The following is a 27805-nucleotide window of genomic DNA, read 5'->3' as shown; positions in this document are numbered from 1 at the left end:
CCCCATATGTGCCCCAGAGTTCTCCCCAGGCTCATTCCCTACCCTTGCTTTCTGCACAGCGGTTATCAATTAAGGACAAACCACATTTCTGAGAAAACACTTGGGGAAAAAACAGCCAGATGTGGCTCACCTCATAAAAGTTGATGAAAGACAGAAACCTTCCACTGGTGATATTTTGTTTTATATCTTAGCAAAAGAATTTTCAATGAAAATGGATTTAGCCTCTTTTTTATTTTGGAAAATCACCATGAGATAGAACACTGATGATCTGAACAATTGTACCAAATATTAACGTACCATTTATATGACAGTAATATTAGTTCAATACCTAAGGTTATCTATTACAAGACCAGTCAAGGGGGATAATACATGATCTCTGACAATGCAAATATTTCAACAAGAGTGAGCTGTGTAACATTCATCCTTTCTGTCATTAGAGGAAGGAATTGAGAGACTAAGAAAAATTAAGGGGAAATTAATTAGAACTGGTGCATTAAAAGTTAAAGATTTGATACAACTTTCTTTCAAAAAGTGCGACCCTACTGGAAGTTGAGTTTTCTGCAAGCCATAGGAAACAGCACCACCTCCTGGCCACAGAATTTGCCCAGTGGCTAGGACCGGGCTAGAGGATGGTGATTCTGAGGCAAAACTGCCCTAAAAGATTTAAGGCTCAAGCCATTTGGGTGCTGATGCCACTTGATCACCTTCTCCATAAGGAGGCTGCTCAGAGCCCCCTGAGTCTTCTTGAGCATAACAGACTTTCGGTGCCTGGACTCCTGGGGGAAAGAATGGAAAATGATATAACCTAGAGCTTGACCCTGAGGAGTTGAGCCCCCGATCTAAGGAGGTGGCTATACATTCTACTGCAGTATTGCTGGGTGGACCTAGGGAGCTTAAAGAATTCCATTGCCACCAACTCCTACCTAAGACCAACCAACCCAGCACTCTGAGCATCAGTGGATTTTATATCTCCTCTAGTTTCTCCAATGTACAGCTGAGCCCAGCCAGCAGTAGAGGTTGGGGAGAGAACTTGGACTGGAGCATAGGGAAAGCAGGTGCCAAGATTCGGGCAATGCTGACCTTGAAGAACTTTCAGTCAAATGCTGTGATCCAGCAGAAGGACAGGTGTTCTTGTCCTATCTTAGTCGAGGGCCATGCATTGAGTCCACCCCCCACTTAAAAAGAAATGCAACACAGCTTTAATGAGGCATAACTGCCATACAATAAATTGTACATACATAAAGTATACAATGTGTTAAGATTGTATACGTACAACCCTCGAAGCCATTGCCACATAGATAATGAACATAGATGGGAAGAGGCCCACGCAATGCTCCTGTTTCACAATTACTTACTACTAGTTCTATGCTGGTGTTGGGCTGCCTGTGAAGGAAACTCTACTCACCATGCCCAGCCTCTTTCCTGGGACCGCTGATTACCAGATCCAGGTGGGCCATGGAGAAAGCAACGCTTATTTCTACTTGAGGGTGCTGGGAGGGTTAGGAAAAGCTGCTGAGAGGAAATGAAGCTTGGCTGAATCCAGACAGATGTGATTATGAGGCCGTGGGAAGAAAAGGGCATTTCAAGAGGAGAGAAGAGCATGAGCAAAGGAAAGGAGAGATGAAGAGGTGGTGTGATTGGTGAAGAGCCATGGGCCTGCGGCTCTGCACAGAGGGGCGCGAGGCAAAGCCAGCACCATCTGCATTAACCAGATGCCTATGACTGAGGGGCCACAAAGGGCCCGGTTGTGTCCACTTCAGCAAGGGAATGTTATGATCAGATTTGCATTTTAGAAAGTTCCTCTGACAACTCTCCAAAATTGCAGGAAAATCAATTAGAAATCTTTGAAGAGTTTCCAGTAAGTGACAGAATATCAAACTGAAGGCCATATTATAAAAAAATCAAAAGCAACTTCGAATGCAAAAGCCATTTTCATAAATATTGTGCATATGTATGATTCATATTTTAAAAATTTCAACGTTTAAAGTATTTGAAGAACAGAAAAAAAACTCTGGTCTCTGAAGACCAGGGCTTGTATGGCTGAGGACCTTTGAGAAGTGATGGGAACTGGCATGCTGTGTTCAGAAGGACACAAGTGAGGTGGGGCTCTTTAGAACCAGGATTCAAATAGCCTACTTCCAGCACTGAACCCAGCATCAGCTTCAAATGTAATGGAGGTAACATACAGGTCAGAATTAAAATCTGTAATGACCATTACAGTGGTCAGCCAATTTTAAGTTATGCCTGAATTAACTCTGCTGTTATTAACTGATTGGTTGATGGCTAATATCTTTACTCTGGCTTTAATAACTCATAAGGTTTATTTTTAAATTCTAACCACTGCTTAGCCTTAAGAACAGAAGAGTAAACCACAAGTGGTATCAATCTTAGGATGCTATTAGTTGCAAATAATAGGGGAAAAAAAAAAAACCTACTCAAAATTTCTTAACAGTAAAGTCCAGGGGCTTCAGGTATGGTTTGATCAGGGATCCAGGTCTAGTTCTTTACAGTTCTCTCAGCTCTGCCTTTCTCCATGTGTCAGCTTTGTCCTCAGCAAAATTAAAGTAGTTCAAGGCCTCACATCCTCAAATCACTTCGGGGAAAAAGGAAGAGTTTCTCTTCCCTGAAGTCTTCTACCAAAGTCTGGGCTTTATTCTAATTACATGCACTTATGCCTGGTGCTCACTCTTTAGTCAATCACTGTGGCAAGAGGGGAATGGGATTCCACTGATCAGCTTGGACCAATCAAGGCCTCTCCCTGGAACCAGAGTTGGCAGTCAGTTCTCACCAAAAATGTTTGCATGTCTCCTAATGGGGTGGGGGTGGGCGGTTGGGGAATAAAATGTGCATGAGGAAGCAGTCAAAAATGCCCACTACACATTAAAAAAAATTACCTTGGGTGATCCAACAGCCCCTAATGAGGACAGAAGATGTCAACCAACCCTGTTTACCTTTTAAAGGGAGACTCACTGCTGTGGGTATCACCAAAAGCCCCAAACATGAGAAAGGACACCTTCTTCCAAAGATACTTTACTGTGTTTCTTTTATAATTAACACTCAAGAATGAATAATAATAACAACAAATGAAAATAAACATGCCATGGGACCAGATATTAAACATAAACAAGGACACCAGTAACATAAAATAAAGTCTGGCTGAGTGCAGCTGCCTCCATTCCTGGGAAGGCATGTGGTGGTGGCCGCAGCTAAGCTTCTGTCACCAGGGAAGGCTGAGGCTCTGGTAGAGTACTTCTGGAAACTGTGTCAGGAGGCTGGACATCTGGACTCATGAGCTCACGTTCCCCTCTCACCCTCAGCCAAACAGAATGTCTGCAATTTCAAAGTGACCTGAAGCTCTTGCTCCTTTAGTTTATGTTTTCACATGTTTTCCTAGGATCCTTGCCCTCTTGGGGAGGCCATGAATTAGAGCAAATGTTTGTTGATTCAGCGGAGAAGGGAGTCTGGACAAGGATGTGGATCCCAGGTTCTTTTCCCCTTGCTCATCCTCCCAGCCCCAGTTTCTCCCTTTGCCTCTGACTTCACCTACTCCAGATCCTGTTTCCTCCCCGCCCCTCCCACCCACTAGCATTTCAAACACTCTAGGATGCACCCCGTGGTGGACATTGCTAGTCCAGGCCTTCTCGTTAACATCGAAATGTTCCTCGATTCCCAGTCACTCCTCCCAAGGAAGCTGAGTGACCTGCGTCTTTTCTGTCTTCTTTCTGTGAGGCCAGGCCACAAGTGCCCACGAGGCATGGCCAGCAGAAATCCCTGCATCCGAGGGACAGAAGGAGTGCCCCTATTTTAACTTGTCAACATGAACCTGAGAACCTCAAAGGAGGATATTTCTTCTCTGGCCTGGTACTGCCGCAGCTGATGTGGAGTAGAATTAGGTCATTATCTGCAGAAAATCGATTCAGGAGCCACCTTCTCAGAGGAACGATCAATCCTGGGACTTTTTCTTCTAGGGAGGAAATGGTTGTTGATGTTTGTCTGCTTAGGGGAGGAAAATAACCTAACTGTTGACTTAGTTCTTTGGACTGATTGGAGAAAATCACCATCTTAGAAGTGCTAATAGCATGTATAGATATTTAATTCCAGACATTCACAACGTCTGTTGAGAGAGGCTTTCATTGGGTGGAAGAGAAACACGCACACCTTCATCAGTGCTCACTTTTGTCGGTCTTTCTTAATACTCAAAATAATGGCTTGTGCATTGGGTCGGGCCAAGGATGTTCCAAAATTTGACCATTCTAGACAAAAAAAGATATATGGAGATGACTCTTGAAGAAAAGAAATATCCTAAGAGAAACATATGTGAAGTTTTAGATTTGTAAATCAACAGTATCTTAATTAACATTCTTTGAAAACTATTATTCAAATTAGATCCAGCCAAAGTGCTAGGTTCTTCATATGTATTGACTTATTTAATCTTTACCCTGTTGAGGGTGACTTCATTTTGTCCATTTCAGAGATGAAAAAACAAACCCCAAGAAGTCAAAAAATTTAACCAAGATCACAAAGCTAGTATTAGTAAGGACGAGGATTTGAACTAAGATCTGTCTGACTCTTAAATCTTGGACTTATTTTATTGCCAATGGAATCTTTTTTAGAGGTTATACTTTGTAGTAGGTGAAATAAGTGCTCCACTAATGAGAAGGGGGACTGAATTGTTAGTGTTCACATCTGGGAAGAGGGTGGCCAACAGTCTCCCCAAAGGACATCCATTCTTTGCCATTGCTGACTGGACCTTGTGTCTGATCCAACATTGCGTATTTTATGCAAGTCAATCCTTTAAACACACACTAAACATTTAGACTTCCAAGGAAACTTTGCATCCAAAATGAGCCATGGAATTTCAGCATAAAAATAAACCAGGTTTTCCCAAATGTTTAAAGTGCTGAGATGCCATTAAGATCCTCAAAGTGCATTGCTGTTCATGAGGGTGTCTGAGGAAATGAAACGTGCACACGGTGTCTGGCTCCCTTCCTCAGCCTCTACTACCCCTTTCACATCCTTTTCTCTAATCCCCTTCGTTTTTCTACTTTTCTGAGTCTGCCCTACCTCTCTCCCACCTTCTCTCTCTCTCTACTACTTTTCCTCATTTTCTGTTTCTCTCTTTACCTTTCTTTCTTTCTTTTCCTGTCTCTTCCCCAGGCCCTTTCTTCTCTTCCCTCACCATCCCTCCTTCCTTTCACCTCAGCCCCTCCGTCACATTCTCCACAGGGTTGTCTCTTACAGGCTCTCTCCTTTCATCATTTCATTCAAATCACACCAACCAATGCCAGCTATGATTACTCAGTAAAAATCTAACGAGCCCAAGCTATTCCCATTGAAAGTCTTCCCAAGGGAAATAAAATATTGCCAACCTGACTTTTCTCTTAAGAAAATGAATCTAGTTGCCTCAGGTCTAAGGAGAAGTAAGGAGGAGAGGTTTAACTTTAGACAACCATGGCTGGAGAGGGTCCCAACAGAGCAGTACGCGTGTCTCAGCCTCCCTTGTCTGCTGTGCCCTAGGACGTGGGTCCTTAAGGTCCTTAAATAGTCTGGGGACCAACAACACAATCACTAGAGTCAGGCCCATAAATGTTTATAATTTAAAGGGACCTGAAGAGCAAATTAAGCTTGTCTTTTCACAGATGAGAAAATCAAAGGGCAGAGATACTAAGTGCCAGGTCACAGAGACAGTCTGTGCTCAGGACCAAGTGGGGGTAACGGGGTGGGGGGGGGGCTTCTTCCTTAATCTTTCTCTTTTGATAAGAACAAAAACAAAAAAACAAAAATCAAAACCAAACAAAACCCCAAAACCCCACAGGGCAGCCAGGGCCTGGTAAAGCTAAATAGTGGAGGGTCCTACCCACTCTGGGGCATTCACTCTGAAAAGCCAAATAGAAAATCCACAGACTCACCTAATAGTTGAGATATGGCGTGCCTCTCTGGTTTAAAGGTAACTGAGTTGAGTAGGGATTTTGTGGCTGATTGCCTCTGGGGACCGTTGTCCTGACCTTAGGAAAGAGGCTCCCCTCTGCTCCCTGGTTGATGAATCCTGTCTGCTGAAGTCTCAGGTTCTGAAATTCGTTGTCAATCAGCTTCTGTTCTTCACTATTCTTACTTTTGTTGTTAGATCTGTAATTGGTAACAGGAATTAGGACCTGACAGTGGCAGAATGCACCTTAATGTAAATTTTAGTGTTCTTTTAGAAATATTTTTTTAATTTTGAAATAACCTCAAATTGCTTTTTTGTTACAAAAATATTGCACAGAATTCCCATGCACCCATCTTCTAGATCTGCTTTTCTGAACCATTTAAGCACTAATCTTAGACCTTCTGTCCTGTAACCCATGATACTTCATTCAGTGTGTATTTCCCAAATTTAAGGTCAGTCTCCTCAATGAACAAAGTCTAACCCTCAATACCAGGGTGTTAACACTAACCCAACATTACCATCTGATTCTATTGGCCCCATTCAAATTTTTCCAATAATGGTAATATTCTTAAGTGTGCTTTTGGATTATTTATGGAAATAATAGAAGTCAGAGAAAAGATGATTTGCAATATAAGTTTTCATTCAAACGAAGTCAACACCAACAGAAGCACCTCTGTGAGTAAAATGAGTTCAGATTACAAAGGTCTTAGAAGAATGAGAATTTCCCAGTTTTTGCTGGGGACCTTCAAGGATCTCAAGTAAGTACTCAAAGCCAGGTGGAAGTCCATTATGCTAGTGAAAGAGAGGTCTACCCCCAAATGACCCTGATGATGACCCTTCCTTCCATCCTTCTTGGCCCACAGGCAAAGTCCTGCCCCTTCACACCCTAGACCATTGAAGGAATGAGGAGTGGGACAGGCTGCTTCTATGGTGCCCATGGGGCCACTCCCAGGATGACATTCACCCTGCCCAGTCACACGGGGAATGCCATAAAGGAGGACCTACTCACCCAGTGTGACCCTTTTGACCAGCACAAAACAGTTCCTGCCCTTTGCCAAGACCCTATCTAAGGCAGCTGAGGAGAGGTTCCCTTCCATTGAAATGGGCAAGGAAATGATAATTCTTGGTGTCTTCCCAAAAATCATGGAATCTGTACCTGGGCTAAGAGCAACCTGGCCCTGAAGCAGGGAGGAGGGTGTGGAAAGCATCACTGTCGCAGGGCCACGAGGTTCTACAGCAGTCCCTGATGCCCTCGAAGACCCAACAAGTTTAGCCAATCCTCCTAAGAAAGGAGGAGAGAGCCTTGCTCCAGAATTGGAAATGTTCTGGCTCTCTCCTAGATAAAAGAAATTCAGAGAAGAGATGGGTGCTCACATGTCCAATTTCCAGCCTTGCTTCCTTATAATTAAGTCCCTGGGGAAGAGTTAATATCAAAATATAATAAAAGAAAAAAATAAGGAAAAGATTCTAGGAACTAAAACCTATTTATCCTAGCATTATAATGAAAAATACCGATTTTGCCAAAATAGAAGATACGTGCTTAGATGTTAGGAAAAAAGAGGCTTGTTTTTCCCTTTTCCCTTTCAGAGCCTATCAAAGTGGATCCTCACAGAGCTAAGATCCTGTTGGCACATTTAGAGTAGAATAGGGAGAAAAATTTACATATCTAACTATTTGTTGAATTAATGAATGGATATTTATTTCCCCTCCCTTAGAGAAGAAGACTTAAAGCACCAAGCTGAGAAATGGCCAGACAGAGGTGACATTTATACTTTTTTTAAAATACAGGAGGCTTAGTTGGGGTCAATTTTAGACCTTTTGCAGCAGGGTCCTGAGCAGGGGAATGACTTGATGAAAATGATGTTTGACGATATGAATGGAGTTAGAAACTATTAACATGGAATTTTTAATGACATAAGAAAATAGTTGCTATAATCATAACAATGTTAAGCAAAAACAAACTTCAACAAAATAAGGATATCAAACTATTTTATATATATATACACTATCATTTTAAAAAATATGAGAAAATTAAAAGACCCTGCCTGGATGGATATATGACAAATTCTTAGCAGGATGTTTGGGTTTTGTGGGTGATTTTAAAATTCTGTTCCTGCATACATTTCTCTATTTTCTAGATTTTCTTCAATGGTCACATATAGTTTCCATAATCAGAAGAAAATTAAGAAAAGGAGAAGTAAATAGCATTAGAGAGGCCTTCCCTTATTTCTTTTCTCTTGCCTGGGATAGGCCAAGTGTGTTTGGAAACCACAGTGCAATGCCGGCGGTGCTGTGTACCAGGAAAGGGACCCTTCCATTCCATACCTTGTTGAAACAATCAATGCAATCACCATGCTGAGAATGAGGACGCCAGCAATGGTGCCCACGATGATAAGGATCAGCTCAAATTCTGAAAGAAAAAAGAAGAGAATGGTAGGAACAGTCTCCAACTGCCTACTGCACAGGTATATGTGTTCCTAGTGACTCCTGGTTGTTCTGGCCATGAAGACAGTTGGGTTCTGACCTCCGGACCACAACATAGTCAGGCTGGGTGGGTGGCTCATCTCCTTTAGAACTCAAGGGTTCAATCAGAAGAGGCAACTTTGCCAGAGAAAGAAGACCATAAGTACAAGGGGGGCTGATGGTGGTAGGGTCTTCCTGGGCTCTGTGGGGGGTGGGGTCTCAGCCAAGGTCCACTTCTCCCTCTGTACTTCTGCTGCCCTTGCCTGCCCACCATACTTCACCTTACTGATGAAGCTCAACAAGTGAGCTGGCGGAGCTAGGTTGGAATTAGATTTGTTGTTAGGATAGGACCCAGGTAATGGCTTGATGGAATCAGTGAGGGAGAAGTTGAGAGGCTCATTACCATCTATTCTCTTCCATTCAATCTGCACTGGCTAGTGCCGTTGAGCACTTGATGTGTGGCTAGGGATGGGGTGTAAGTGTAACACACACACTAGGTTTCAAACACTGAATATGGGGGAAAATGTACTATCATTAATAATTTTATGTAGATTATCTGTTGAAATGAAAACATTATGGATCTCTTAGTTCAAATAAAATATGTTGTAAAATTAATTTCACCTATTTCTTTTTACTTTAAAAAACTCATTTAATTTTTTAAAATTTAAAATTTGTATTTCTATTGGACAGTGCTTCCCTGGACCCCTTTAGCAGTCTCTTTTTGCTGTGTGACTGCCACATGTGCCACCTCCAAACTTGATTCACGGGGCTGTAGGCCATCAGCTCTGGAAAATACCTCAATGGTCATCTGGCAAACCTCTCATTTTAAAGGTGTGGAAATTGAAGTCCCAAAAGGAAGAAATGGCTTAGCACATCCATCTTTGTAACAAAGCACAGTAGAGATTGAGAGCATTCCTCATCTCTAATTTCTGGGTTGGCTGGAAGGTCAATGGTAATAATATTTACTTTATCTTGGATCACTGATCTTTAGTTTATTAAGTAAAATTTAAAATATAAAGTTATCATTAGCCTAGTCTGGCAGGTTTGGGGAAGGGAGGCAACACAGGAACTGAATTTGCAATCACTCATGTCAAATTGATAAATAGCTCTGAGACAAAGGGAAGATTTGAATATTTAAAGGTCTGTTTTCTAGTTTCACTCTCCCATAACCATCAAAGTTTCTGGAATCTAATGGTCTTTTATTCATTCTAGAAGCAGAAAATGTATATTAATGTAGAAAATGAATATAAAGTTAGAAGACATCACACGACCTTGCTCTGGTCTGGGACAAGTAGAGTGGTACAAGCCTACCCTTCGGGCTGTTATACAGGTCCTGCTGCCCAGTGATCCGGGCTGGGGTGGGCCAGGGCGGGCAGGGGATAGTGCTGAGGATTGAATCATGTGCCCTACAAACGACATATTCAAGTCCTAGCCCCTGTACTGCGGGTAAGAACCCAATTGTAAATAGGACCTTTGAAGATGTTATTACTAGTTAAGGTATGGACTCATTTGTGAATAGGATCTTCAAAAACCCTTTTTAGAGGAGGACAAATTGAATCAGGGTGGGTCTTAATCCATACAACTGGAGTCCTTATAAGCAGAAGAAATACAGACATACTCAGTAGAAGCCAAAAGTCATAGAAAGCCACAGGAGGAGACCAAGGAGAGAGATCACCATGTGATGGGAGGCAGAGATGCAAGCCAAGGAGCCCCAAGGAATGTGGCAAGGCAGCACCAGAACCACAGACTTTGGAGAGAAAGGATGGCCTGACAAAACTTGGATTTTGGACATCTAGCCTCCAGAACTGCGAGACAATAAATTCTAGTTGTTAAGCTAACCAGTGTGTAGTATTTGTCATAGCAGCCTTTGGCAAAGTAAGACATATGGCATGACCCAGAAGACAAACTGCAGGCAGATTTCCTCTCTCCTTATGAAGGAAGCCAGAGAATTTAGAGGAGTGAACAGAATTTTGAAAATGGTTCATGTTTGTTTATTGGATGTTTAAATAATAGAACAAGAGTTTTGTACTCACTGTCTTTACAGTCTACTCCACTATAGCCAAATGCACACCTGGAATAGAACAAGTAATAGGAAGTTATGTTAAAGGGCCTCTGTGGGGGAGCAGGTTCCAGTTCCCATTGACCCACATCTCTAATTCTTCCTTCCTTTTTCCTTCTTCCCTCTGTTCTGTCTTCCCTTGCTGCTTTCCTTCCTGCTCTTATCTTCCTTTCATTCCATTTCTTTCAGCTGGACACCTTCCATGGGGATCTGGAAGGCTGAGAGGGGTATACAATCCCATGTGGTATCATCTGTTACTGAGTGAACCCTTTATCCTCTGAGCTCCGGGAAGACACTCTGCAATTCAGAGGAAGCTGACCTCAAGATGTGGAGCATCGTGGGGACACTTCCACCATGAGGCCACATGGCTCTGCCACGTGCTGCTGAATGAGCCGGGAAATGTTATCTGAACTCTCTGAGCTTCAGTGTCCTCCCCTGAAAATGGGGGAAATAATACATTCCTGCCAGTGTTGTTCTGTGGCAGGCATGACCTAGCATGGCTCCTAGCACAAAGAGAAAGCTCAATATGTTGATGCTCTATAGTTGCCAAATGATGCTAGCTTACCCCCTCCAGTCTCTAAACTCTAAGCATGTATTTATATACCAAGTTCAATCCTTTTGAGCAAGCACCAGCTACAGCAAGAGTTTTAAAAGAAGGATTTCTCTTACTTTTGACAGGTCCCATCATCATTTGCCCGGTAGCCTGGGAGGCACGCACAGTGAGGGGCTCCACCATCGTTCTGCATTAAGCATTGCTTGTTGTGGTCTGTGGTGCATTTATCAGGGCACTTTGCACGGGGAGCTTCAAAACAGAAGGATTGCTGTATAATTTTCAGAAACAACTTTTTACCCCCAAAGTGACAGGTCACAAAACACAATTTTTTTTCACATTGCCTTTTTAAATTACAATGGGGGCATCTGAAACAGCTCATTGGTTCCACACATGACATGCCCTCTACGAAGCTGCACATGGCTGCCTCACCCACTCCAAGCCAGGATCCCAGACCAGGTACAAATGTCTAAAGTCAAAATTCTCATCGCTCAGACTCAGAAATGCACATGGAGACTTGCACAGGAAAGCACACGCAAAATGAGAGAGAACAGTTTTATGAAGGACATTTAGAGGCAGGTGGGACACTTACCAAAACAGAAAATGACTTGAGGGTGAATTCTTTCCCACCCTTCCTTGCATTTACACAGTCTACCACTGCTGCAGTCATCTTGAGCATTCTTTTCACAACCATAAAAATCACACAGTCCTTGCGCTGAACGGGAGGCACAAATATTAAGAAAAAATATTCAGCAAGACAATATGAACAGATAGAAAATGGGCAAATATTTAAAAACATATTCAGCAAGACAATATGAATAGATAAAAACTTGTGGAAGCATCCCAATCCATTTTGTTACAATTTGCCTTTTAATAGGCTTTGGGATTTACCAAATAAAAATATGGGATTGTGAAATTCACCTCTTCTGTTCCATGGCTGTTTCCTTATGTTATTGAACTCAAATTAATTCAATCCAGTGCAATGCAATTAAGTTCAAGTTCAAGATCGCTTTTGTACGTAGTTCTGTGCTAGCTTCCGTAAGGGACATTTAAATGTTGTGGTCCATATTTGTAGTGTTACACATTTGAAGCCATAAAGAGACATACTGAACGATTCATTCTCTAGTGCTAGGCTGTGCGGTCAGTAGTTAAAGACACCCTAGAAGAGATGGGAATGGAGCTAGATCTTAAAAGACAGGGAAGACTTGAACAGTCAGAGGAGAGGCAAAGTCTGTCTAACTGGGGTAAATAAGGCATGAAAAGATACAAAGGATTCTTGTCAAGGTGTATAGCAGGGCTGTGCTTGCATAGGAGAGAGACAGTGGGGAGGTGGAAGGAAATTGGGAATTCTTGGTTCTGCCATTTATTTGCTGTCAGTTCTCTGTTCCATCATGTGATTTTTGATGGGCCCAAGTTTCCCCATCTATACAATGGGGCTAATAATTCTTGATTCATGGTTCTTATGAGAATTGAATGAGCTAATGTAAATGATAGTACCTACCATACGGGCCTTAATGAATAATCAGTCTTTTGTTCATTTGTAGATGTAGCAGGGTTTAAATATCAGACTAATGATATTGGATTTTGTCCTATAAACCCAAGAATTCATTGGGGATTTTGAGCACCAGCATTGTATGAGAAAACAATCTCTTAAGAATGTTAGTCTAGAAATGGGTTGGAAGGCATTAGGGGTAAAAATATATATCTGAGAACAGATTAGAGGGAGATAATAGGAGCAGGTAGAACAGTTCTGTGGTTACTCTTTTCACAACTAAATTACCTGCCATTTGCAAATATCTTCAATTAAATTGTGAAAGAAAGATTCTGTACGTTTGGACACAGAAGACAGAACACAGGTTTGCAGCAGAAACTGGAGAGCAAAAGGTGTTTTCCTTGCAGTTAAGAGGCTTTCGCTTCTGTTTGCTGGGCAGTTCGTGCTCTTGAGGCTATCTCTAACTAGCATCATTTGGTAATTTGCCAATGTGTCCAGGAGCACATCTCAGTTTGAGGCCAGATGGTCTAAAGTGTGCCAGGGCCTATAGTCAGGGCAATGACAGAAGAGAGCCAAAAGGAGAGAATTGCATAGGGGACCCCAAATTTATCTTGAAGAATACACGTGGTTTCCAGCTGGCAACCACTCTGAGTGGATAGTGGTCAGGATGATAAGAAGCTGAACTTCTTCAGACTTGTTCAAAGTCTTACCTACACAAAAACAGAGCATACGATAGGGTCTTGACTTATTTTGCTGACAATTCTATCTCGCAGAAGATAGAGGTTATGACTGCATAAATTGCTACACTAGGCCAAATTCTGACCCCAGGGAAAAATTGTTTGGTGGGTAGAAGTGAACGGTCCCTTGGAAGACAGAGAGCAACTGATAGCCAGAGAAAGAAACATGGCACAGATGTGTGCTATAGACTTGGAGAGAGTAGATATTGAAACATTTGAAAAGAAAAAGGCTTAGTTCAATGACATGAGACTCTGGAAGATGAAAACAGTTTTAAAAAGTGAGAAGCTCTGAAAACGCAATTCTAACTATATAACTGCAAATCACCCAACAAACCATAAAAAAATAAATAAGTGGGAGGATCAGGTAATTTAAGAAACTGTGTAGTTTGTACAGGAAGTGCTCATTCAAGAGGATAAATAAATAAAACCTGGAAAGAAGCTCCTGTAGACAAAGATGGAAAAAAAAGCTACACACCAGAGAAAGTCTAGAACACCAAATAAGCTCAGGCTTGACTGCCACCAAACCCTAAATTACCCAAAACTCCAATAATAAAGAGCAAAGGGGCTAAAATGAAAAAGAAAACAAGTGAATGAATGTTTGTATTTCCTTTCCATGGGGCTCATGGAAAGGTCAGGCCTTCTTAGTATAATGCTTCTGGATGACATGAGAAAAACAGAACGCCTCTACGCCTGTATTTCCTCAGTCTCTTCTACCAGGAAGTAATATTTGGATAAAACAGAGTTGGATGAATATTGCTAAGAGGAGACCAAAGTCCAAGAAGGGGTACAAAGTAAAGGAGTCCCCCTCTTTTCTGACAGAATTTTAAGTGTTTACCACAGATTGTCTGCATTCTAGGTCTTAAGAGAACAATGAGAATCTTTGTGGAAGAGAAAAAGCGGTGACTATAAATGAGCAAGATTTGTTTCTATTTTCCAATAGAAAAATGTTGGCTATACAATCTAGCCAAAGAGGTCATAATCATTAAAAACTAAAAATTTAAAAGATAAAGGAAGGAGCCAGAATAGGAGCAAAAAAGGGGTGAAGGAGGCAGGAAGGGGATTAGAAAGGTGTTAAGTGGAGGCCCAGGGAGAAGAGAGGATTTCAAGAGGGGAAGGATACCTGTGACAAATGCTGCAGAAAGTCAGATAAGCTGCAGCTCAATAGAGGCCTTTGGATTTGGCAATCAGTACTGAGAACAATTGCTCAGGTCATCCATAACAGGTCGCTTCTGAGGAACTCCTGATGGCTGCTGTGGTGGGCTGATTGCAGTAATGGCACCAATTTATTTACATCTGGTATCCATGCCCCTTGATAAAGCCTTTCCATATTGCTCTTCATCATGTGAATTTGCCACTGGGACAGTGACAAGTAACATAAGCATAGACTTGAGAAACATACATGCGTTGGAACTTGCTCTCTTGCTGCACAAGAAACCTTTCAGGACTAGCCTGCTGGAGGATGAGAGACCATGTGGAGCAGAGCTAGTCCTTCCAATTGAGCCATCTTAGATCACTCAGCCCCCAGCCAACCCAGCAGCTAATGGCAGTTGCTTAAGTCACGTGGGCAGAGATCAACCAAACCTGGTCCAGATCAGTAGAATTGCCCAGTTTAGACCAGTCCAAATCCTGACCCACAGAATTATGAAGTTGCCATAAATAAATGGTTGTTGTTTGAAGGTGGTTTGCAACATAGCAAGCACTAATTGTTATAGCTGCACTATGGGTTTGTGTGTCAGCCTATAAGGGAAATAGTATAAGTAAGACCTTCCATAATCACTTGGAAGGCTATAGTTGATCTAGAGCCTCTTGTTTCTCTTTTTCCATCCTTCTTTGCCCAGGGACTATTTCTCTGGTCATTTGTGTTTTCCAAGAAGAAGAGCAAACTGGTTAGTTTGAGATCTTGGGGCATGGCTGGAGAGAAGGAGTAGAATCCAAGTGAGAGGGAAAGAGAAGCAGCTGGACTGCTTCAAAGAAAATTTGGATACATCTATGGATTCATTGATACAGTTCTTATTGCCCCCTTCTTACATAAAGGTTTACAAAAAGGCAGGTATGTCTGCAGGTAAACTTTGAATAAAATTATGCAATGCTTACAAATATAGTTTGAAAAGTAATCTGACTTGTCAACTTCCTTGTCAATTTTTGAAGACACAGTCGTCTCATTTTCTTGTGTAGTTTCTGCGAAAATGTTTACTACTTCTACATCCACAGACTTGACATTACGCATTTCAGTTCTTGCTGAAGGAGATATGCTAAAAATGAAATAAATCAGTGTCATTTGAGGAATTGAACCAAGGAATCAACAAATAATCTCCTACCCTCCCAGACTCCCAAATCTCCGAGTCCTACTCTTGGCCTTATTACTGCAATTGGGACCCAAGCATCAAGATCTGGGGTTAGGGAGTTGACAAGTTACAGGCTTTGAGCTCTTTATGTGATAAGCTTTCAGAGGAAACCTGTGGTTAAAACAAGGTCCTGTTGGAAGATGCTTAGGAAAGTTGTGGACTTAAGAAAATTTTTAGGATCTGGGAGCCTCTAGCTAACTAGAACAAGTTACACCTGAAATAGTAAGTTGTCCCTTCCTATAGAACAGCTCTTCTTGAGCTGGCAATTCTCAGAAATGTAGTTTAATAGAGACACAGCAGTGTGCATTCCTCCCTGAGCATGAGAGAACAGTAACCACCTGCACAGAGCCTGGGTTATTCCCAGGTCTTCCAGGGCAGGAAGTTAGCAGACAGCTTCAAAGAGGGTATGTGATTGGGCCTGGCACGTACATGACACAGAGGAGAACAGAAAAGAAGGAGATGGGGCCGTAGAATGCATGAGCACATAACATCAAATCGTATCACTAAATATCGAGGGTCTGCCATAAACAAGACATTATAACCTCTTTCTCTCTCCCTCCCCTGTCTCTCATATTTTTGGTGCAATTTGAAACACAAAGAATAGCTGTACAGCAGAATTCTCGCCTGCCATGCCTGGGTTCGAGTCCTGGAGCCTGCCCATGCCAAAAAAAAAAAAAAAAAAAAAAAGAATAGCTGTGCCAAGTTTTAATTTTTCACTGTGTAAAGGGAATCAAGTCAAACAAACACTGAGAGAGGAGGGAAAAAAGACATAAAAACTTTCCTATACGTTTTTTGAGTGTGTTTTTTTTAAGACTTAGGATTTATTTTACCTGCAAATGTTTTTCTAAACTCTATTTTGACTTCTGAATAAGTACAGAAGCTTGAAAAAAAAAACAGCAAACCTCTTTAGGAAATGTTTGAAGCCATGTTGATTCCTTAGATCAATCAAGGAATCCCAAACAAGAGAAAGATCAAAGGTGATGGTGGAGTTATACAGAGAAGGTAGGGTTTAACAAACGGAAATGATTGCTGAATCATTATACTGATATTTCTTTTAGTCTCCAGTATCTTAGAGCAGCTAGAAATAAAAACCTAAAACCGTGGCACTGTAACCCATACCAAACTCTGAAATCTGTTCTGTGAGTAATTGTTACGCTGTGTGTTGAAATTTATTGCTTTTTAAATATATATATATGTTATTTTTCATAAAAAAGGAAAACAAAAGTCATGATAAAAATTATATGTATCTTCTAGCTTCCAATATTCAGGAGCAGCCAGAAGGAAAAATCTGAGAGGATGGTATGGTAGCCCAGGACAAACTCTGGGACCTGTCCTGTAACTACTTGTTGAAGAGTGCTTTGGAAACTATTACTTTTTTCTTTCTTTGCTTTGTATATATGTCATACTACACAATAAAAAAATAGTTAAAAAAAAAAAAAAAGAAACACAAACAAACCAAATTTCACTTTTAGGAACAATCGCCTTGAAAGTGAGCCCAAAAAAAGAAAGTGGGTTTCAGAATTTTAATAAAAAATTTTGCAACCATTGTTCACGTATAATAAGATTGAGGTATATGGGATAGAACATAGAGGGTGGTGAGAAAGGGCAGTGAAGCAAGTGATTCTATATGGGATGAAAATGACCAGAGGTCTGATTCTACATCGTGGCTAGTTTAGAGAATGCCTTCTGCAATCACTTCACTCAAAGAACCTCCTGGTCTACCACTCTATTCAGGAGCTCACACATTTCACCCATGAAACAGTTAATGGAAGCAATGCCGCAACCGTAGCACTTAAATGGCAAAAACAAACTGTAGCGTAAAGGACTAGAGAACTAGACTTGGAGTTAAGAGGCCTGAGGTCTAGAACCATTTGCTACTCTCTTTTGGACTTTTGTCCTCTGCCCATGGATAGGTGTGGAAAAGAGAAATTCTAAGGACTCCTCAAATTCCAACATTTGCATGGTAGTTAAAGATCTTGGGGATTCAGAGGAGAGAAACAACATTATCAGCTGGAGCCTAAAAAGCACCTCCCTATATGGCATGGGATCTGTTTGCTCTAAGTGGTCCCCGAGGGTGGGAATAGTCCCCATTCCTAACACTAAGCTCTCAGAAAAAGATTTGCCTCCGAACACCTTTGGCTCTCTTTCAGTGATTCCTTAAGAAAAGCAGAGTGCCATAGTTTTGGGGACCCTCCCCAAGACACCTTCTGGGACCAGCTCTCCATCAGTCCATGGGGTCCCACACCCTGGAAGGTGGCAGACACCGTGTGCAGGGAATCTTTCAACAGCTATCTCATTTCCTCTTCACCAGGTTCCAGGGAGGTAGATCAGATCATCCCAATACTACAGATGAAATGACAAAGGTGCAAAGAGATGTGAAGACTTACCCAATATAGAGAGGAAGTGGGAAAGTCGGGATTCACACCCAGGTTGGGCTCACTCACACCTCACTGTTCCTGTTCTTATCACACCTTATGGTCCATTAAGTCAAGGCTAAGGCCCTGAGTAATTCATAGCCCTCTTGCAACTGTCTCCCGTCTATCTGTATATGTCCACCTTCAGGAAAGCCTCTGGCCAGGGGCCCAGCCTCTGTGCTGCCTGCCCCTTTTCTTAAGGAATCACTGAAAGAGAGCTCTGGGGTACCGTCCTTCCTATCAGATTGCCTATCAGCCTTCCCCCAACCAACCAGACTTGCACCTCATTCAAGACCAAGCACAAAACTCAACCACCTTTAGGAGGCCTTCTGTGAAATTGTAACCTATTTACATACCTATTCATTCCACCACGGATTTGACCACATTCATGAGGACAGATGCAATAATAAAACCATAAAGTATAAATGCTTCACTAAGCCTACTTTTTCTGCACAACCACATTTATCTTAGAGCATGCTAAGCTTGCAGCACTCATGAGTTAATATGCTTCAGGTAAGGACGAGATGGGATTGCTAATTTCTTGGGAATTTTCTGGTTCCTTATGCCCCCAAATAGCACCCACGCTCATCATTGCCTATTGAGATGCTCAGCAACTGCTCATTGCTAATGAAGAAAGAGCTCACCACTGGCCCTTTCACTAGTAGAGTATGCAATTTGGGTGTGACTGTTATTCTCAAAGGAAAATGGAAAAATGACCCTGAGCCATTGTCCAGGTGTGGTTTGCAGCCAACAGATCAAATCAAACAAAATGATGTCCTGACCACGTGCTCCAGCTGCTGAGTACCCAATCACAGGCAGAGCATCTTGCCATCCCCTGGCCACATCCGGGCCACAGTTGGTGTGAAATCAGAGGCAGGCCCAGGGCACACAGTCCTCTCTGCAATGCTCAGACTGCTTTCCCTCTTCTTGACTTGTGACTTGGCACAAGAGGGCCCTTAGTGCCACAGAAGAAATGCAGGAGAAGTCTGAAAGTTAGGCAAATACACATCTGCCTTCAAAATATCCGATCTGTCTGTAGTGAACTTACCTTACTTTAATAATTACAGTCTGCCCAAAATCAGGTTCTGTAAATACATCTTGAAACTGTGGAGGAAGAGAACAGATTTAATAATAAGTACAAAGAGCAAAAAGCAATAATGTGTCTAAGTTTTAACATAAATACATTTCTAAACTCATCTGTATAAATATACATGGTTCATCACAACAAAATCATTTATTCTGGTTGCTAGCACTTTAACACTTGTGCTGGTTTGAAAGGAAGTGTGCCCCCTAAGAAAAGCCATGTTTTGATAGAAGTCCCATTTCATAGGGTAGAATAATCTCTATTCAATACTGTATATTTGAAACTGTAATGAGATCATCTCCCTGGTTGATGTGATTTAGTTAAGAATGGTTGTTAAACTGGATTGGGGGACAACATGCCTCCACCCATTTGAGTGGGTCTTGATTAGTTTCTGAAGTCCTATTAAAGAGGAAACATTTTGGCGAATGAGAGATTCAGAGAGATTCAGAGAGAGCAGAGAATGCTTCAGCACCACGAAACAGAGAATCCACCAACCAGTGACCATTGGAGATGAAGAAGGAAGACGCCTCCCGGGGAGCCTCATGAAATAGGAAGCCAGGAGAGAAAGCTAGCAGATGATGCTGTGTTCGCCATGTGCCCTTCCAGCTGAGAGAGAAGCCCTGACTGTGTTCGCCGTGTGCTGTCTCACTTGAGAGAGAGACCCTGAACTTCATCGGCCTTCTTGAACCAAGGTATCTTTCCCTGGATGCCTTTGATTGGACATTTCTATAGACTTGTTTTAATTGGGACATTTTCTCGGCCTTAGATCTGTAAACTTGCAGCTTATTAAATTCCCCTTGTTAAAAGCCATTCCGTTTTTGGCATATTGCATTCTGGCAGCTAGCAAACTAGAACAACACTTTTCAATAATCTTTGCTGTAACAAATAGTAAGATTTGGATATGTCAGAGTTATATAGGTAAATGATGGAAACCTAAACTCGCAGCCAAGTAAGATACCATGCTCTTAAAACTAAGATGATGAACTTCTTAAGTTGTTCTGGCTACTCAGTAGTCCAGGGCAAAGTCATGGTGAAGTTTTGCCTATTTGTTGGACTTATCCATAATGCATGTTACATATTTTTATTTTTTATAAATAAAAACAATTATTTACTTGCCTACCTTGCCCAAGGCATTAAGCTGGAGGCCTTAGAGATTACAAAGGTGGAAAGACTCAGCCATCTTTGGCCATCTTTGCCTGGGGACCACAGATGGTCATCAAGCAGGGGGACCACACCATGAAGCTGAGAGAGTAAGTGGTATAGAGAGGTGTGAGCCACCACAGAACTCTCTTCCGGTTGCAGAAAACCACAGAGGACTTCATAAAGAGATGAAGCATTTCAACAGGTAGAGCCAGCACAGGGAGTGAAAGAAACAAGGGCACACACTAATCTTCCAAGGCAGTGTGTCTCAAAGGTGAGCAAGCTGAATTGGGAAGAACACAGGGAAGAACACAGGGACTTCCTGAGAAGAATTTGGGAAGCTAAGGTCAAATTTCACCACTTAGCTTTTGCATAGTTTAGCTTTTGGAATATATGATGCACAGCTCTGTGAGCTGTAAGGAGCTCCATCACAGGTAGATATGATTAGACTTGGGTTGTGTTCCAAGAACAGAGACACTCCAAGAGAGTGGCCGGAGATCAAGTTGGGACCTCTGGGTGTGGGAAATGGTGGAAAGAGGAGGCCCAATTACAACATAAGTTCTTTGACACCAACAGCATTTTTTTTCTCTTTCTTATGACATGCCCAACCCCCGACTGCACCATATAGCATATAGCACGTGGCAATCCTCAGAAAATATTCAATAAACATACTCAGTGTAGTGATAGCCCGAATGAATTAAATGTGAAAGACATAATCATGACTTTGGACAGCCAGGTGTCTTCTCCTCTTTGTATCTCAGTTTCCATATTTATTAGATAGGAGTGATGAAATGGATCAGTACAAACTTTTCATAATCCATGACCTCTTCTATTCTCTTTCTGCCCATGGAGATATCATATTTTAAAAGATCATGGCCATGAATATATTTACAAAGATGTAGTTAAATAATTTCTCATTAAATTTTTTAATCAATGCAAATAAATTTGATGCTCTCATTCATCTGGGCAGCCTTATATCCAGCATATGCCCAAATTCCTGTTTACTCTTTTTAATATCAGAATGGCTGCTATTTCTGTAGACCATTAGGGTTTAAGGATTCTACTTAGGATAAATTTGCCAGATAATCTCGAAGGTCCTTCCTAGCAACGCTACTAACCATTGTCCATTTAATTTTCTTAATTCCAAAGAAGGGATTAAGAAACCGTGTCTGGAATAGGAGAAAGTGTTTCTCTTTTTTTTGCCCCCTTTTCTTTGTCAGGCCACCCACTGAGGATGTTAGCATGCATCTCTAAATCTGAAGGGTGCAAGGTTGGACAAGAAGGCAGGACCTATCCAAATGGGCCTGCCTGGTCTTCACTGCCCAACAGGTGAGAAGCAAAAGAACCAGATCAGATGTCAGGCAGGTTCTGGCTCAGATCCCAACCTCCTCACTCACCAGCTGGGTGATCTTTAGTCAGTGACTTAACTTTCCAGATTCTTAACTGCCTCATCTGTAAAATGGGCATGAATGCAGTATCTTTCTAACAGGGCTGTTTCAAGAATTAGAATTAGGACACACAAAAAATGCCAGATATAGTACCTAAATAGTAGCGACACAGCAACTCCAAATCCCTGTAGAGACAGACCATTTGAGGATCAAGCAGGGTACAAAATGGATCCTGGGAGAGTTCTCAGGGCCTGAACTGAGGCTTCCCCAACCACAGTGTTTGCTAAGAGGACCTTAAAGAAAGTAAATTATCTCTATTTTCCTACCCCTCCTACAGAGAATGCCTGGGGATTCTGGTATACCTCTGTTGGATTAAACATTTGTTTAAGAATTTTGTTGCTTAGATGTGGTCTCTCTCTCTCTCTCTAAGCCAACTCAGTCGGTGAACTCACTACCCTCCCCCCTACGTGGGACGTGATTCCCAAGGGTGTAAATCTCCCTGGCAATGTGGAACAGAACTCCTAAGAAGAGCCAAGACCTACCATCATGGGATTTGAGAAAGTCTTCTTGGCCAAAAGGGGGAAGAGAGAAATGAGACAAAATAAAGTCTCAGTGGCTGAGAGATTTCAAACAGAGTTGAGAGGTTATCCTGGGGGTTATTCTTATGCGTTATATAGATATCCCTTTTCAGTTTATGGTGTATTGGAGTGGCTGTAGTGCTGTGTTCCAGTAGCCTTGATTCTTGAAGACAATTATATAAAGATATAATGTTTACAATGTGTGATTGTGAAAAGCTTGTGTCTGCTGCTCCTTTTGTCCAGGGTATGGGAAGATAAGTAAAAAAAATATATATGGACAAAAATAAATAAATAATAAGGGATGATAAGGGATAAAATAAATTGGGTAGATTGAAATGCTAGTGGTCAGTGTGAGGGAGGAGTAAGGGGTATAGTCTGTATGAGTTTTTCTTTTTATTTCTTTATCTGGAGTGATGAAAATGTTCTAAAAAATGATCATGGTGATGAATATACATCTATGTGGTGATACTGTGAGCCATTGATTGTACACCATGTATGGACTGTATGTGTGTGAAGATTTGTCACTAAAAATATTTTAAAGAAAAAAGAAAGAAAGAAAGAAAAAGAAATTGTAAGAGTGTTCCATCCTGTCGTTGGTCCTCCATGGGACCATGAAGCTCTGATTGAGATCAAATCTCTACACTGGTCCTGAAGACCAGGGTATGGGACCTATAGCCAGAGGGGACTTTCCTGGCACTCACTCAAAGCAAGTTCAGGAAATATGGTGGCCATAGCAGCCAGTGCACAGAAGAGCCACACGAGAAAATCCAGGAATTCCTTGGAAGTAGGAACATGTCTTCAGTGTACGGGACATCTCGCCACTCTAGATGCCTTGAATATTTTCCAAGCCGGCAAATTTAAATGCAGGTTCAGGCTAAAGGATAAGCCACCACCAGCTGGCCCAAGCAGATGTAGCACCACAAAGGGAAGGGCAACGCTGGGCCACAGCAGCCTCGGGTTTGTCCGAGCAGAGCCGGGTACTACTATGTGATCCTGAACACTAGCTCGCTCTGTAAAATTTGTAAAGATTTAAATTTTAAAATTAATTACTTTAAGTTCTACCAGGTCTACTAACAAAACTGGTGGTGACATAATTCTGAATTAAAAGACACTGTCATGGAATAAGACTTTGGTTTTTAAAATGCATTTCCTCACTTAGAGTTGGTTCTAAGACATATTTACAGGATAATGTTCCTTTTCCTTTAAAACTAAAGTTTAAGAAACATTGGTCAGATGCTCTCTGAGATGCCCTCAAGATCTAACATCTGTGGTTCCAGAATGGAGAAATCCATCCCTTTCATGCCAACACTCATTCATGACAATCTAAGTGTGATAAAACCATTGTTTTTTTTATATCTTTGACAATGTAAAAGAACCACATAGATGTTAATTCAGATGGACTTCCTAATCCAGATATTTAAAACAAACAAAAAAATGTATGCCAATGTTAACATAAAATGGAAAGAACTACAACTTTGTATTTTTCTCTTCTATTTTAAAATGTCATTATAGCTGTCTGTTAAAAATATTTTTAGCAATGTATGTCACTATGATCTGGCAATACCATTGTTAGGTATCTACTCAGAGAACATGAGGGCAAGGACACAAATGGACATTTGCACACCAATGTTTATAGCAGCATTATTTACAATTGCCAAGAGGTGGACTGTCAATCAACAGACGAGTGGCTAAACAAGCTGTGGTATATACCTACGATGGACTATTATGCAGCTGTAAGACAGAATAAAGTCATGAAACATGTAACAAAAATGGATGGACCTTGAGGACATTATGCTGAGTGTGATTAGCTAGAAACAAAAGGGCAAATACTGTATATGTTCTCACTGATATGAACTGATATTAACGAATGAACTTGGAGAATTTCAGTTAAGAACAGAGGTCATCAGGAGATAGAAATAGGATAGATATTGAGTAACTGGAGCTGAAGAGATACAGATTGTGCAACAGGACTGATCGTAAAAATTCAGAAATGGATAGCACAATACTACCTGATTGTAGCACAATAATGTTAGTACACTGAATGAAGTTGAATGTGAGAATGATAGAGGGAGGAGGGCTGGGGGTACATATGAAACAAGAAGGTAAAATAGATGATAAAGACTGAAATGGTAAAATCACTCTAATGAAATGTACACTCTAATGCCTAGAGTGTACAATGATAGTGACTAAATGTACAAATTAACAAATGTTTTTGCATGAGGAAGAATACAGGAATCTCAATATTGCAGGGTATTGAAATAGATGATAATTCATATTTTAAAGCTTTAACTTCTGTGTGAGACTAAAGCAAAAATGCTTATTTCTACAAAATTTATATTTTGACTACTGCATTTCCTAATATAACTTATATGGACAGGTTAACTGAACACTATAAGTACATGGAACCTTGAATAGGCATGAGATTTTGTAGGTTTGTCCAGTGTGATGCCCTGATAAATCCCAGAGTAATTTGAACAGTAAATAAAGAAGGATTTGCAAAGTCCCCTTGGGAGAATGGGGAGAGAGGGGAAAATTCAACTTCCTCATTTGGAGAATTCCTGATATTCTCACAAGCAGTGGGGACAACCAAATCAATAGACTGAGCCCTCAAACCTGGGGTTTGTTCTTATGAAACTTATCCTTGCAAAGGATAGGCTAAGCCTACTTAAAATTAGGCCTAAGAGTCACCCCCAGACAACCTCTTTTGTTGCTCAGATGTGGCCTATCTCTCTCTCAGCCAATATGACAAGCAAACTCACTGCCCTCCCCCTCTATACATGGGACATGACTTCCAGGGGTGTAAACCTCCCTGGAAATGTGGGACAGAAATCCTAGAATGAGCAGGGACTCAGCATCAAGGAATTGAGAAAATCTTGACCAAAAAGGGGAAGAGAGAAATGAGACAAAATGAAGTGTCAGTGGCTGAGAGATTTCAAACAGAGTCTAGAGGTTACCCTGGAGTTATTCTTACGCATTATATAGATACCCTTTTTTAGTTTAAGGTGTATTAGAGGGGCTAGAGGGAAATGCCTGAAAATGTAGAGCTGTGCTCCAGGAGTCATATTTCTTGAAGATGAACATATATATAGCTTTCGCAATGTCATTAGGTGATTGTGAAAACCTTGGGTCTGATGCCTGATGTTCCTTTTACCTATGGTATGGACAGATGAGTAAAAAGTATGGATTAAAAATAAATAAATAATAGGGGGAACAAATGTTAAAACAAACTGAGTAGACTGAAATACTAGCGGTGAATGAAAAGGAGTGGTAAGGGGTATAGGAAAAAATAGGGGGAACAAAGGTTAAAAAATATTGGGTAGATGGAAATACTAGTGGTCAATGAGAAGGAGGAGTAAGGGGCATGGTATGTATGAGTTTTTTCTTTTTATTTCTTTTTCTGGAGTGATGCAAATGTTCTAAAAAATGGTCATGGTGATGAATATACAACTATGCAATGATATTTTGAGTCATTGATTGTACACCATGTATGGAATGTTTGTATGTTAAGAATGTTTGTGTTGTATGCTGTTTATCAATAAAAATAATGAAAAAATATAATGTATGTCACGCCAGGTATGGCACTGCTGAAATAAGCTTCTAAAAGCCCTTTGCTGTTCCAGGCTTTAGGCCTCCAGGGGCAGGATCATGGGAGATCAAGGGTCTGAGGGGTGCAGCCAGGACAAGGGTGGGTAGCAATGACACCTGGGCTCAGGGAAGCTGCTATTTACCAACGAGCAAGGATGCATTTCACTACGAGCCTATTCGCACGAATACCAGCCCCACACTCTACAACTTAGGGTTAGAATGAAGGAGACTCATAGAGAAAAGAAAGTTAGAAAATACTTACAAACTTTTTGGTGTTATTAAATAAGTCTTCATAGGCTATAGAATTTGCATTTTCCAAGCCAGCTATTTCTGACTGTTTCACTGTTATCTTTCCAGGGAATATTTTTCCTAAAATTCAAGCAGAATTTTTCTATAGTATTTAATGTAAAAAGTGAAATGACATAGATTTTTAACAAAATTCTAAACATTATATTATAACACGATAGGAAGTAGGGGCAATATAAAAAGCTGTTACCTATAATCCCACCCAATTTAACATAACCATTTACATTTTGTGATATTTTTCCCAGATTTTTTTCCATGACAGTTTACACAGTTATAATCTCAAATTTATATCATGCTTTTTCACTACTTTTATATAGTAAGTATTTTTCCAAGTCATCACTTAGGTTTCATAACCATCATTTTAAGGGCTGCATGATATTCTATAAATTTATGCCCCCATCAGTGATTTAGTCATTTTTACTGTTGAACTTGAAAGTTTTTAATTATTTTTTTAAAGGTTGCTACTGACATCTTTTCTATATTTCAAGTCATTTCCTTAGAATAGATCTCCAGAAATGAAATTATTGGTACAAAAGATATGAACACCTTTGTGGCTTTTGATACATCCTTAACTCCTGCAGCTAATGCAATGTATTCATTTCTTATACCCGTACAGTGTCCTCTAGCATAGAGTGAGGTGATATTTCCCATTCATGAAACAGAATACATTTTATAACTCAGGGGACAGCCTTAGCCCTTCATGGCACTCACCTGGTATAAACACAAAAAGCATTATACCAAGGATGTATCAATTGGTTCTAGAGCTTAGAAACTCAAGTCTCTAAAAGTAGGGTTTTGTCGTTACACAACAAGCAAATCCTGTGACAAGAATTGAACTGAAGTCGGTAGACGAGACCTTATTTGTGATTATGCCTGAGAGTCACTCCCATAGAACTTTTTTTGTTGCTCAAATGTGGCCTTGAAGCAACTCTGTAGGTGAACTCACTGCCCTTCCCCCTACATGGGACATGACTCCCAGGGGAGTAAATCTCCCTGGCAATGTGGGACATGACTCCAAGGGATAAGCCTGAGCCTGGCATCATGGGAGTGAAAAAACCTCCTTGACCAAAAGGGGGAAGAGAGAAATGAGACAAAATAAAGTTTCAGTGGCTGAGAGATTTCAAACAGAGTTGAGAGATCTTTCTGGAGGTTATTCTTATGCAGTAGATAAAGATTCCTTTTCATTTTTGGTGTATTGGAGTAGCTAGATGGAAATACTTGAAACTGTTGAACTGTAATCCAGTAGCCTTGATTCTGTGAAGATAATTGACTAATTATAAAGCTTTTAAGATGCGAACGTGTGAATGTGAAAACCTTGTGACTGGGTGGGCCACGGTGGCTCAGCAGGTAAGAGTGCTTGCCTGCCATGCCCGAGGACCCGGGTTCGATTCCTGGTGCCTGCCCATGTAAAAAAGAAAAAAAAGCCTTGTGACTGATGCTCCCTTTATCTAGTGTACGGACAGATGAGTAAGGAAAATGAAAAGACAAAAAAATAAAAAATAGACAATAGGGAGTATGGGGGTTAAAACAAACAAGCAAAAAAGAAGACCAGGTCTGTCTGACTGTGTGATCTTAGGTATGTAACTTCACTTATTTTGCCTCAGTGTGCCATGTAAAGGCACCTCCCTGTACTGGTATAGTTTTTGTACTTTTTCAGGGGCTTCAACATGTGTCACTCTCGTTTTATCTCCATAGCAACCCTGCAGGTCAGGTACCATTCCTTTGAACAGGTAGAGTG

The 27805-nt window shown here is 41.1% G+C and overlaps 1 protein-coding gene across 3 annotated transcripts; it reads right to left on the bottom strand.

The window, feature by feature from the left end:
* Positions 1–212: 212 nt before the first annotated feature.
* MUC13 (mucin 13, cell surface associated) lies at positions 213–25272 on the bottom strand. Of its 3 annotated transcripts, none has more exons than XM_077118099.1 (9): positions 25207–25272; positions 19035–19090; positions 15322–15479; positions 11591–11713; positions 11118–11250; positions 10423–10460; positions 8252–8336; positions 5910–6126; positions 213–776 (listed from the first exon to the last, which is right to left on the bottom strand). In XM_077118099.1, the coding sequence occupies exons 1-8, from the start codon at positions 25255–25257 to the stop codon at positions 5910–5912; spliced, it is 861 nt and encodes a 286-aa protein (XP_076974214.1). In that variant the 5' UTR covers positions 25258–25272; the 3' UTR covers positions 213–776. The 3 variants fall into 3 exon arrangements, with proteins under 3 accessions (XP_076974214.1, XP_076974213.1, XP_076974212.1); XM_077118098.1 differs by lacking the exon at positions 213–776 and adding an exon at positions 1177–4302; XM_077118097.1 differs by lacking the exon at positions 213–776 and adding an exon at positions 1177–4253.
* Between the last annotated feature and the right edge of the window lie 2533 nt (positions 25273–27805).

Source organism: Tamandua tetradactyla, chromosome 10 (genome assembly GCF_023851605.1).
Source record: "Tamandua tetradactyla isolate mTamTet1 chromosome 10, mTamTet1.pri, whole genome shotgun sequence".
Classification (NCBI taxonomy): Eukaryota; Metazoa; Chordata; class Mammalia; order Pilosa; family Myrmecophagidae; genus Tamandua; species Tamandua tetradactyla.
The sequence above is the reverse complement of the archived record's forward strand: the minus strand, read 5'-3'. Positions and strand labels throughout refer to the sequence as shown.